The sequence below is a fragment of the Trematosphaeria pertusa genome, assembly GCF_010094035.1.
Source record: "Trematosphaeria pertusa strain CBS 122368 unplaced genomic scaffold BU26scaffold_1, whole genome shotgun sequence".
Taxonomy (NCBI): domain Eukaryota; kingdom Fungi; phylum Ascomycota; class Dothideomycetes; order Pleosporales; family Trematosphaeriaceae; genus Trematosphaeria; species Trematosphaeria pertusa.
Window position 1 is genome coordinate 4,035,751 of NW_022987212.1, and position 12,398 is coordinate 4,048,148.

The window sequence follows — 12,398 nt, forward strand, 5'->3', positions numbered from 1 at the left end:
GGTAAGCAAATCCGAATTCGGCGTACGTTCATCCACGAATTAAGGTGCACTGCATGTATATCCGCCGTAGTGAAGAAGGATCGAGAGTTGTCGTTCGAGATAGGAGTCATGATAATGAAGCAATCCTCAGCATAGCACGCATCATTCGGCGAGGTCTCAGCAACTCGTGCATCAATCACGCGGCATGAGTAGCAGCTTAAGCACCCGGGGGTCGTTGATCACCCTGACCTGCTTGCTGTGCGATCGAGGAATACCACATGGCAATATAGTTCTGGTACCCGCCATAGATGGCGTATGGATCAGTGGCCGCACCATCTTGTGGTTGCTGTGGTGGGTTTGGCTGACTGGGTGGCTGGTTGGGTGGTTGGCCGTAACTTGGCTGCTGTTGATGTGAGTAGTTGTCGAAGTTCCCGTGATCTCGACCACCACCACGCCTGCTTCCGTTCTTTTCCTTCTGCGAAGAGTCAGCACAATATGGCCAAAAAAAAAAAGGCGGTCCTGACTAACCACTTGTTCCACCTTGTCCCAGATAGCACGCTTCGCATCGTCAATGGCTTGACGCGTCCCAACTAGGCCAATCTCACGCTCAATATCGGCACCAGAGGCTTGGGAGACATTGATCTTGCACCCAGTGGTCGACTGCATGTCCTTGATGGTCTCACCGCCTTTAACAGGATCAGTAACAGAATTGAGGTAGCACAGCAAACACCTTACCTTTGCCAATGATCATACCAACGGCATCCGAGGGAACCATGATGCTGTCATTGATCTTGTTCGGGCCAGCGCTATAAGGGTCGAAATTCTCACGCCTGCTGTGTTGTTGCTGCTGTATCGCTGGTGGAGCGCCCTCTCCCGCTGCCCTGGTGTCACTGTCGACAATCTCCATGATAAGTTCCTTCGCGCGGGCTGCGGCAGTGGGGCTACCGATGAGATTTACAGGGCGCAAACCATTCACGCTCTTGTTCTCACCGACGATGTTGACATGGCATCCACTTCGTTCTTGGAGGTCACGGATCGTCTCACCTCCGCGGCCAATGATGAGACCAACGGTGCGATCAGGCACCATAATCTGCGACGACTGTTCACCATCTCGAAGAGCGGGCTGATGACCGGCTTTGACGCTGGCGCGAGCATTACGGCCAGTCTCACGAGCAGGATTACCACCATTCTCCTCAATGATGCGGTTGATCTCTCGTTTTGCGGTAATGCGAGCACCTGGGCTGCCGGTGATGCGGCACTCACGCTGGGGTCCGCTGTTGGGACCATTGATGAATTGGATCCTAGTCCCCGATTCCTGTTCAATGCGACGTAGGCTCTCGCCCTGGCGCCCGATCACAAGACCGACCAAAGAAGAATCAATCAGGATCACCTCTGAATTGTCACTCGGAGGCGGAGAGCGATCACGTCCGCCATAGGCGCGGGGCGGTGGAGAGAATTGATTGCGTCTAGGAGGAGAGCGAGAGCGCTCCCGGCCATAGGCATCACCACCACCACGGGCACGTCGCTCCTCTCGATAGGGGTTGTAACTGTCACGCATGTTATCACGTCGCGGCGGGGATCGCGACCGGGACCGTGACCGACCACGATATGAGCGGTCGCGCAGCCGCGGGTCATCTGAATGAGCTGGCGAGGTGTAAGTCGATGCTGGGACACCGAGATCAGACAGGTAAGGGCTACCAGGACGAGGGTCGTAGCTCAGACCCTTCTGCGCCGCGAAGCCACGCGCTTTCGCCAACGCATCCTGTATGCTAACGGAGCCGGAGCTGATGGGCTTGATGCCGCTCAGGTCAACACTGCCCGAGCCCGTCGGCTGCGGGAGGCTGAAGCCGGGTATGCCCGGAGGGGCGCCCGTTGGCAGCGCGCCGGGGAAACCTGGGGGCAGACCTTGTGGTGGCGGCGCCTGCGCGGGCAGCGGCTGCTGCGGAGTCTGCGAGGGAGTAGAGGTAGCTGGACGGTTGGCGGCTGCGAGAGAGTCAGAGAGGGTGCATCCAAGCGCGGGTAGTTGGAGCGACCGGTCACTTACCAAGAGCCGCAAGGATTGCGGAAATGTCTGGAGTGGCAGACATGGTGTCTGCGCGCAGCGGGGCAGACAGCAAGCAAGCGGAGATGGAGTTGCAAAGCGCAAAGAGATGAGGGATGATGAACAGGTAGCACAGTCGACTCTGTTGGGCGAGCTCGGAGAGGCTCGTTCGCAGTCTTTGTCGGGTCGAGGAGAAGAGTCGAGGAGAACAAAGCTTGGTGATGGGGAAAGCGCACTAATAAACTTTAGGCTAGTGCTAGCGCGACCGCGGCTGAGCCAATCACAGCCACCGTCGACATTCACCCACGGTCGGCGTCCGTGAGAGAGGTAGGCGCCTAACAGACGAGAAGAGTTACTTTCTGACTGGATATGCTGCCTTTAGAAGGTAGGCAGGCACACGACAAACGGGTGCTTTGACCTCACCTGCCATGGCTGGTCTATATATCACTATGATACTAGGCCCACTAGTCGGCGAGCCGTGAAACTGATGTTTTCATTCGCCGCGCCCAACCGCCTCGCAAATATGCAACGCAAACTATCCTGAAAAGAACGCAAAAGCACAAGACGAACACCATCAAGTCCACCTCCGATTGAGTCTTGGGTATATACAAGATGCCAGTTGCGTCATGAGTCGAACATAGTCGAATAGGACGGCGCCGCAACCCCAGGCAGCGGGAGGGCGCAAAGAGGAATATGGACAGCGAAAGCGAAATTAAACGGCGGTCGACGCTCGAGAACAGACATCTGTTTCGCTAGACATTATGGCCGTGACGTGCTTTGTGCACCAACAATCCGAACGCCAGTGATGGATGAAAAGGATGTATGCGAGCAGATGACATCGACGCCGGCTATCGGTTCATCATCTGCGTGATATTGTTCCACTTCTGCTTGAGGTTCTCGTATTCCTCGTTGATCTGGCAGAACTGTTAGCTTGAGCCAAACGGGACCAAGTATGAGGACTTACGGTTGCCCATTGCATCTTTGTTGCCACCAGCTCCTTCTCCATCTCCGCCATTTGCTCTTCCAATGCTCTGTTCTCGTTGTGGACAACGATGTTCTTCTGCATGACCGTCTCCATCTCCGTCTTCAACCGGGCTTCCACCTCTTCTGGCTGCGTGTCCACTATCTTCTGAAGCTCTTCGACCTTCGTCTTGAGCGTCTCATTCTCTTCTGCGAGACCCTCGTTCTCGACTTTAGTCTTAACGAGTTCCGAAGCCACTTGGACGTGCTCAGTGTCGGACTGCTCAGCGCGACGCTCAAGCGAGCGGACCTTGTTCTCCAACATCGAAACCTTGTCTTTCAGGCCATGCAGCTCAGCTTCCCGTTCCTTCTCTATTCGCTGCTGCTCTTTCCACTCGGCTGTGTACTGCTTGAGCATCTCGGGGGTGACCTTCACCGCTACGGCGTCCTTCACGAGCTTGTCAGCGCGGTACACTTCTTTGTCCACGCCCCCGGCGGAGCCGAAGAAGCCACTCTCCAGGATAGAAGATGCCGAAGGCGCCTTATCAATGTATACGTCGAAAAGCCGCTCCTTGAGAAATGTGGTAAGCGTCGCCATGTCCTTCATGCCCAGTAAAGTCTCTGCATTTTTTTGCATGAGCACGATGCCGAACTTCAAGATAGCTCCTTCGAGGCCTTCGCTGAGGATGAGATCGTATATCCGAAGAACGAGTTGTAACGGGAACCGATACGCAAACAGAGTGAGAAACCATTGGGTTGCGTAGAGCTGCGGTTTCACGTCTCGTCGATGGAGATGGCAGTACAGCGCGGGTTCTAGGTCTTCCAGAAGTCGCTCGAATTGATAAAGATGAAGATGTAGCCCCTGCATATCGTGTACAAACAGGTCTCGGAGACCATACTTGTTCATGAGAGTCACGAAGAGACTGAACGCTTCTTCTTCGGGCATCTGCATGTCGTCAGCTCCGTTCTCAGCCTAGTTGAATGACACTTACATTGAATAATAATGGCATCGCAATAAAGTTCATTCCTTGGGCATAACCGACAGCTTCATCATACAACGCATAGGCTTTGCAGATCCCGAAAAGTCCGTCCTGCAGCCCTGCCGCCATGACATATTTCGAATAGCTTGTCCTGGCACCCAAGTCGCGCTTGATGGTCTTCTCCAGTTTATGGATCGCGGCTGCTTCCTCTTTGGCCTTCTGTTTCTTTTCCGCGGCGAGCTTAGCCTGGAGTTTTGCCAAGTCCTCGGGGTTCTCCGCCGAAATCGATGGCGAGGGCAGAGGTGCATTTGTGCTGCCATTAGTTGTGGCCGGTGTTGAATAGTCGGAATGAACGGAAGATGAAGATGAAGCAACGGATTCCTTCTCTTTGCCCGCGCCGTTAATATGACCGTTGGGCAAGTGCGGACTTTTGACGGTGATGTGTTCCTTGTCGGTGCCGCGGATAACCAACTCCCTATACATGCTCTCCAACTCCTCGTTCTTGCTTTGCGCCAAGACTTGCCAAATGACGCCGCGGATTGCCTGCGGAATACCACTCGCAATGGCTTGGTTGAGCTCCTCGGCGCTGGTTCGCGATACAGCTGCCGGCCCTTCGTTCACCACAGCCTGCCAAAGATCCCAGTCTACCGGTTCCGCGGCGTCGCCATCAGGACCCGCTGCAAATCCAGACGCTGTCCCGGGAGCCAAGTTCGGATTGATTGTTGGCTGTTTTGCAAGAGACCCAGGCCTAGGACTGGCCGGTCCAGAAGCGATGCCTGCCGCATGTTCCTCCTCGGCTAGGCTTCCAGGGCTACCCACACCAAGACCAAGGCCTGTTGTCCGTCCGATGAGACCGGCAAGGGCGCCTCCATGGCCAGGTTCAACACTGCTCTCATCCTCCATTGTGATGCCAGCCTCTTCCCTCATCCTTAGGAACTTGAAGCGATCGCGTAGACTGCCTTGACTCGATCGATTGTGGCGCGTCTGTTCCCCTTCATCCTCGATTTTGCTAAGCGTCAACTCCGGATTGCTCCCAAGCGTTGCAATTGAGGCATTGGTATTCCTCCTGTCAGAAGTAGGCAGCGGCGGAGACTCTGGCTTCTTGCTGGACGTGTTCCGCGCCAACCATGCAAACGGGCTGGTCAATTTGCGAGAGGGAGCGGGCGGCGGCACGGAAGCATGCTTTTCTGACACCGGCGGAGGAGGCGGTGGTGGAGGGAACTTGACGGGAGACATTTTCCCGGACAGACCCTGTAGTCCGCTTCCGGAATCTCGGGGTGGTAATTTCGGCAGGAGGCCGGGGGTCTTTGCGCCTTCTATTGATCGTCAGCCTCGGGTGTCCAAACCAGCCATATTTCTCATGCCGAGTAAAGCGACCATTTCCCATCTCTTAAAGCGTGCCTAAAGCAGAAACGTGGTGTGATTTCTCCGTTTGGATGCATGCACGCCAATGGTCCGGCGAACGAACAGCAGCTTCCCAAAGGAGAGCATGTATTTACCTTCGTCTAGAGAGACTTCGTCCATATCCGACGTCACAGATATTCTATGTGCCGTGAGCAGGGGCGATTTCGCGTGTGATGCATCTTCGCCGGTCGCCACGGTGGGTTCAGGGACGCTGTCCCGTTTCTGCTCCTCCTGCGTACCGTCTGTGTTGGGGATTTTGGGTACTGGAGAATCCGCTCGATGTCCCTGGGCGGTAGAGGATGATGATTCCCGTCGACTGATCAGTGACCGCGACCGGGAGCGCTCCGAGGTGGGACGAGGGGTCATGTCGGTCGCATCTTCGAATGTCTCCTGTTCGGAAAATAGCAGGTCAGCAGGCGTGGACATTCGAATACTGGACCAGCTGTAGGATAGCCCACTCACTCCTCTGTCGGAGCTCTGCGAGCTACCGGTGTCCGGCCTGGATTGTGCGTCGGCCATGGCGAGATTGCCTAGAGGGGTGGTTTATTGAGGATGTGGATCGCCGGTGCCAAAGAAGGGAGCGTAAAGTCCAGCTGTTACAGGAGGCGGAAATGGTGATTCGAAAAGGAGAAGGAAAGGCTAGAAAACTAGGCTCGTCGTCATGTGCGGCGTTGTGAAGGGGCGGCGCGAGGTCGGAGGTTTGTCCTGGGAATTGTGAATAATAAGTCTGGCCAGGGACGGCGGAGCTAGAGGCCGGGGAAGAGCAGCCCCGATCGCTGGTTACTCAAAATAGCACGCCGCGCACTGGACAGTGGAGTCACCACACTGCGCTGTGGCTGCGGGACGGCGATTGTTCGAGTGGTTGAGTCGGTAAGGTGGCTTGTTCGTATTATGGTACTGTACGATGGTGCGTTCGTTCAGCGGGTTTGTGCATGCCGTACAGACCGAGGAGTCCTTCAACAGTGAATGCCCGCATGCATGTTTCATCGCAACCTGAAACAACAAACGGCTAATGAGGCTGCCGCAATGGCTGAGGGGCACCGCCTTACCGTGCAAACGCCTTACCGTACAAAAGAAATGCCGTCACGAGACCAGCCAATTCACGTCGCCACAGGATATATCACCACACAACCACGTCCTGCTGCACTCTGCGGGCTGCAAATTGGCCTTGCTATCTAACGAGCCCGCTTCAGGGAGGCAGCGACAGAGAGGCGCACGCAAGCAAGGGCGCCATTCACCCCTCCCTTCCGCGATAAGACAACGTAGCCCTCCCGGCTGATTCCTCGGAAGGTGTCCTCTCCATCCGTGCAACTGCCACCTATCCTTTCGATGCTCGTTCAATGCGCGCTCCCGACATTCCCGTTCGTCATGCCATCACTCGCACCGAGTCTTCCATGGTCCAGCACGGGTGCGCAATAATATGTTGATGCCCACCAGAACCTGGCTTGTGGGAATGAAGACATCCAGGATGTCCAGTTGCGCAATCGACCTGCTCACCGCTGGGGTCTCCCAGCACACCAACTGGCCCTCGAATTTCTCCTTTTCAAGCGGCCTCCAACGACCCAACGACATGCACATGTGGCAAGATATCCACATCATCACCGACATGGCCGAAGGATGAGACTGCCCTTCCGCCAGTGAGCTGCATACAACCCCGCGGTGGCCGATGACTACTGCAACCCCTGCAGCTGTGGCACGCTGCCTCTTCCCCGTGGCTCGTGCGCCAATCGTTCCTGGCACACTCCATTTCTCCTAAACACGCGCCATCACCTCCACGGCATTATCACGACAACGTGCATTATCTTCAAAATTCTGAAGACGTGGTAGGAACCCGTCAATATGTTCCAACATGCCATGAAACATGCTCTTCCAGTCCTGGACTCTTTGTGTTAACCATGCAGCACTAGCAGATGAGTCTTTGACTATGAATGAAGTCACCTGCACCGCCTTGCTCTCTGTCAAGAGACATCCCTTTCTCTTTCTTTGTCTCTTGTCTCCCTCTGCTTGGCGTCAATTTTTATTGTCTCGCACAAAGTCATTATCTCACTTCTATCTATTCGTGAGGGCTGGTCCTCCGCATTTTGTTCTCTTCTGTTCCCCTCGAGATCACGAACTACTTTGCTTTCCAAGGCACAGTCAACCGCGACGCACTACTATCAATCCAAAATGGTCGCCCCAGATCACCACCGACCTTCGTTCGACATCACATCCATCGAGCTGCAACACTCGCCAAGCCCACCTTCCCCAGCACCATCATACCGCTCAACAATCCACACTGGGAAAGACTACTCTTCTTTCTCTACCAGCCCCTCAACATTCACCTGGGAAGACCGAAAACCGTACAAACTGTCCACAAAGTCGGGTCACCACAACATTCTCCACGACGAGAAGACCGGCCATACGACCCACGACACTGAAAACGGCCACAGCGACTTCGAACTCAAAGAAGAACCCCACGACACCAACCACCCTCACTACGCCCCACCCTCCTCACCAACCCACTACGAGCCACCTCAGAAACCACCCCCACGCCGGCGCCGCTTCCCTCGCCTCCACCCCCTGCTCCCCTGGGTTCTAGCCCTCATCTTCTTCCTCATAACCCTCTGGTTCGCCAGCATCGCCCTCGGCGCGCGCTTCCTCAACGTCCTGCACCCGCCCACCTCGCCTCAACTCCCGCCCTCCATAAACGTCGTCATTAACGAGAATGGCAACCAGCCAGGAGGGACACCAGTAGTGTCGATTGGGACGCAGATTTCCCCTGCAACGTCGGCCCCAAAGAGCAGCGCGACAGAGACGGGCACCGGGAACGATCGGCAGGATGTGGGACGCCCGATAGCGGACTTGGACACGAGCCGGACGCCCACGCCGTCGACACTCATTGCGGTCACGACGAGCAGGGCCTAGGATGGGTGGCTTGGCAGAAGATACCATCGCAATCTACAGTGAAGAGTCCGGGTAGAGGGGAAAAGTATGGTAAGGCTTTGGGTCGAATAATCCTTTTTGCGGCGGCTTTTTTTTACATGTCACATATGCCTTCCCCACTGCAAATAGCTTCCATCTGATGTGAATGAAAACCCGCGCTCCAGCCATGGAATTTCCTCCATACCTTTACTAGCATTGACGACCAATACAGCCCTATGCCACTAACACTCACGTGTGAAGACCACATGGACCGTCCTTTGGACATAGTTCGCTCACTCATCATCCTGCCATGTCAACCCCGAATACTTCTCTAGGAGCAGACTACTCAGCTCCCCGCCATCCTCCGCCCACTGTGCCAGGTTCAGCGCCTTTTCCCCCCAAACCTTGCACTTGGTGTCATTTTCCTGAATATAGTAGTCCACCGCGTGATTGAAAGTCGTTGTGGCAAGCCATTCGAGCTCGGTCGATGGATAGTGATTCGGCTCCTTATCCTCAAAGTTAGCCATAGCCACGTCATTGTTGGTTACATTGACCCGAGAAGAAGATGGCAAAGGACTGATAAGCATTGACGAGGTCTCTATCGCTGGAGCAGTCCGCGGGGGTGGGTAAATAGCTATGGTTTGATGAAAAGAGGAAAGGGCAACTCACTCCTTGTCTTGCAGCGGCGATCTGGGCCGCTTGGTCGACGCACTTCAGGCTGATGTTTTCGTCGTACGTGAGAGCGAGCTGGAACAGGCAGCGTAGCCAACGCGACAATTTCACGATGTCGTTGCCCGTTTGCCGCCACGTCATATTGACGATCTTTTGTAGAACTGATAACATCTCTGCGTTTCGTGTGAGTGACAGTTGAGGTATTCTCCTTGGTTATGAACGAACTTACTGCTCTGATACTTCCCGTCCAAATTCGCTTTCATGATACACGATTGAATGACTAGCACCAGGTCCGCAAGCGTCTCGTAATGATCTGGATCCTTGTATTTCCAGCACTGATCAAAGAGGTCATCCAGGTCATCCCATTTCTCGAGTTTCAGAGCAGCTTCCAGCTCCAGCTTCACGACCTGGAAATGTTTCGCTATTATGTCGGCTTGCGCAGACTCTCCGAGTTTGTCAACGGTGTCGGCGGCAGTATTCCGGAATGCCTGGCTGTGCTTCCGAGCTTGCAGATAGTATTGGAGCTGGTCTGGTCAGTGTTATTTCGCCAGTCTCTAAAAGCCGTCGAATACTAACGCAGTCCTGGATATTGTCCTCTGCCCGAGCCAATGTGACGGAAGCACACGCAGCGAGGAAATCGCAGAATAACATGCGAAGCGAAAGGTTGTCGCTACGGTCGGATTGGCCCTGCTCTTTGAGGAGCTTGATGAACTGGTGAAGCCGTCAGCTTGAACGAGAGACCCCGAGACTGGCTCACTTCAATACAAACATTCAGCAGCCTTACTAAATTCCCAGGTTGCATCTCTGCACAATATTGGATCGATATATTGTACGCATTTTTTGAAAACCACTCGAATTCTCCGGCGGTGAACTGGTCGCGAGCAGGAGTGCTTGGTCTTCTTCGAGAAGCCTTTGCTTGATTGCATGCTTGCTCTACTTAGCGTAGCTCCTGTATGTGAAGGTGCGTACATACCTCCTTCGAAAAGGGTACACAATTGCGCCATTATGTCTGAATTCAGAACCCCATCCTTGATGAGCTCGGACTTGAGCGATCTTGCCATCGTTCTGGACACGGATCAGGAACGTCACACAGAGAAAAGAAAGCCTTACCGTAAAAGGGCTGGAAGATGTATCTCTGCAGGCGCACTGTGATTGTACTTGTCGAGTACCTTTCCAAGAGCCGCTATAGCCTGTCGCCTGTTCCCCGACACCTGAGCTTCAAATACGCAGGCGTAAAGCAGAGTAGCATCTTTCGATGACTGCCGACATACGAGGTCTAAACACTCCGCCACTGGAAAGGTTTAGCTTGTCGCCGACATCCTCGGCTAGAGTCTTACTAAAGTCCGATTCACCGCTGCGAAGACCTACTCTATACATCAAATATCGTGTTACGCGGTCGTCCCGGCCGGTATCGGACATCTTAGAGAAGACCTCTCTTGCCGCTGCAAAATCATGTCGTGCTAGAGCACACAAGATCATTTTTCTTCAAGGAGTCAACCTTTACATCCCAGGAAATGGATCCTCAACTCACCTTGCAATCTTGGATTTGTTCACATCCCCAGCCTTCTCAAACAAGGGGAGCAGGCATATCCGACACCATGCTTCGGCGGCGATGTACTGCTCCTGACTGTAAGTAGCTTCGACTTGCTTCCATAACAGCTATAATGCAATATTAGTAAAGACGGCACCCTAAACGGAGTCAAGATCACCCACAGTTTGGGCAGCATGCGTTGCGTGCGGAGATAGCGGAAACTGCGTGTTTCGCGCAACAGTCTCGAGAAGCTCTCGCAGATGCTCAAGCGCGTCCTCCGCGACAAAGCTTGTACAGCAAATCCAGATTCGCGTGATAACTGCCTTCTCAATCCATGCGTCTTTCTCCTCTCCAAATAATCGAACTTCGATCAACTCGTCGATGAGCTTGCAAGCAGTGAGATTACTGTCGAATGGTAAGCGTAAGCAAGTGTACGTTAGCAAAGATACGCGAACCTGTGATCTTTGAGTTTGTGTATGTGATGCATGATTCTGCTACGTCATTAGCTGGGAACTGGTACTGCAACAAGCGAACAGACGTTTTGAAATTTCTATCGTTCAGCACCACTGATCGGATCATTCGATGCAAGACTGCGTACACGGTTAGCATACAAATTTTGAGTAGAGAGGTGACACTTAACCTGTGTAGAACTGGTCGCTGTCGATGGCATCCGCGTAGGAGAGAAGCTCGAGCTTAAGCAAAGAAACAGCCATCTTCTCCTCGTAGTCCTAGCCATACACATATAAGCGAGCAGCGACGGCGCCTGGAAGAAAAGGCGTACTCACGGCTTCAAGAAGCTGCATCATGTTCCATGCCTTGTTCCGTGCCTCGGGAGTCTTCAGTTTCATGTATGCCTGCACTGTGCCCGGCGTCAGTGCAGATTCCTCGAAGGCGAGCGAGGTGCACCAACCGATACTTTGCATGATGCTGAGTCGTAACTCTCCAGTTTCCGGACTGAGCGCCTCAGCATCCTGTTCTGAGAGCACGTCGTATGCGCGTTCCAGCCATCGAATAGCGAGCTCATAGTCCCTCTTCACCAGCAAGCCTCTTCCCATTTCGTATAGCAGATCGGCGAGGATTTCGGCGCTCGAAGGAGTAAGGGCGCGCATCAATTGTTTGCATTTCGTGAACATATGTTCCGCGGTGTCCATGCGGTCTTGCCGCCATGCCTGTTATCACACGTCAGCTCACCGGTGGTCAACGCGGTGAGTATGGAGCGTGCCAAAGCCCGGGGTCGTTATGAGAGATTTGCTCTCACCAGAGCTGTCCGGACCGCGAAATACTCTAGGCGCAAGCTATCCCCGAGCTCGTATTCTTCGACGCTCTCCTCATCTGACTCCTTACTTAAGGCTTCCTGGTAATCGGCAGCCCGCTCGAGTGTCTTCGTAGCACCGCTTAGCTCACTGTTATCAATGCATACCTTCGCCGCTTTGAGCGCAACCTTTAGGAGGCGAATGGAGTTTTTGCGCTCTCGTCCTTTCGAAGCCTGGCCGCTCGCTGAGTCGAGGAGGAGAAATGAGAAGACTCGTAAAAGGCAGAGAGAGCGGTTCTGCCCGGAGACTTCCTCTTTCGTCTTGCCATTCGGTTGCACTTCAGTGCGTCGCAAGCGCGTCGAAAGATTCCACAGCTCGGTCCCTAGTCTGTCAAGCTCATCCTGCTTCGCAGCGACAGTAGAAGAAGCTTGCAAAGGTAATCCACGGAGTTGTGTGTGCAGATCATCAAGAAGCGTCGCGTCGTGAGACGGGCTGAAGCGGCCCGCGAGGTTCGATGCGAAGGCTGCGAGGCGTGAGCGGTCACGTATTAGGGAAGGCGCGCAGAGCGAGACCTACTGAGGACAGACTTGAGCTTTTTTTCGCGCTCGACGCGCGCTGCAGAATAAGGTGGTGCCATTCTTCGCAGGCATGGGGGTGAGGTGACGTGTTTGGTGGTG

The 12,398-nt window shown here is 54.2% G+C and overlaps 4 protein-coding genes across 4 annotated transcripts; 1 reads left to right on the top strand and 3 right to left on the bottom strand.

The window, feature by feature from the left end:
• Nucleotides 1–196: 196 nt before the first annotated feature.
• Nucleotides 197–2,066, bottom strand: BU26DRAFT_413213 (uncharacterized protein; the record flags this gene model as incomplete). Its single annotated transcript, XM_033823013.1, has 4 exons — nt 197–454; nt 508–665; nt 715–1,962; nt 2,024–2,066. The coding sequence occupies 4 exons, from the start codon at nt 2,064–2,066 to the stop codon at nt 197–199; spliced, it is 1,707 nt and encodes a 568-aa protein (XP_033692060.1).
• A 360-nt stretch (nt 2,067–2,426) lies between these two features.
• On the bottom strand, nt 2,427–5,955 carry BU26DRAFT_513776 (RabGAP/TBC). Its single transcript, XM_033827693.1, has 5 exons — nt 5,827–5,955; nt 5,460–5,754; nt 3,973–5,276; nt 2,985–3,926; nt 2,427–2,934 (listed from the first exon to the last, which is right to left on the bottom strand). The coding sequence occupies exons 1-5, from the start codon at nt 5,881–5,883 to the stop codon at nt 2,869–2,871; spliced, it is 2,664 nt and encodes an 887-aa protein (XP_033692061.1). The 5' UTR covers nt 5,884–5,955; the 3' UTR covers nt 2,427–2,868.
• Nucleotides 5,956–7,251: 1,296 nt separating this feature from the next.
• BU26DRAFT_35450 (uncharacterized protein) lies at nt 7,252–8,475 on the top strand. The gene has a single exon (XM_033822502.1). It carries the CDS (start codon nt 7,531–7,533, stop codon nt 8,266–8,268), a length of 738 nt encoding a protein of 245 aa, XP_033692062.1. The 5' UTR covers nt 7,252–7,530; the 3' UTR covers nt 8,269–8,475.
• BU26DRAFT_446290 (SPO22-domain-containing protein) lies at nt 8,401–12,358 on the bottom strand (the record flags this gene model as incomplete). The annotated part of the gene is made up of 17 exons (XM_033824614.1): nt 8,401–8,771; nt 8,935–9,110; nt 9,167–9,461; nt 9,514–9,648; nt 9,695–9,864; nt 9,911–10,002; nt 10,048–10,228; nt 10,275–10,420; nt 10,469–10,596; nt 10,651–10,873; nt 10,924–10,959; nt 11,007–11,058; nt 11,109–11,196; nt 11,254–11,327; nt 11,379–11,637; nt 11,727–12,244; nt 12,298–12,358. The coding sequence occupies 17 exons, from the start codon at nt 12,356–12,358 to the stop codon at nt 8,559–8,561; spliced, it is 2,847 nt and encodes a 948-aa protein (XP_033692063.1). The 3' UTR covers nt 8,401–8,558.
• Between the last annotated feature and the right edge of the window lie 40 nt (nt 12,359–12,398).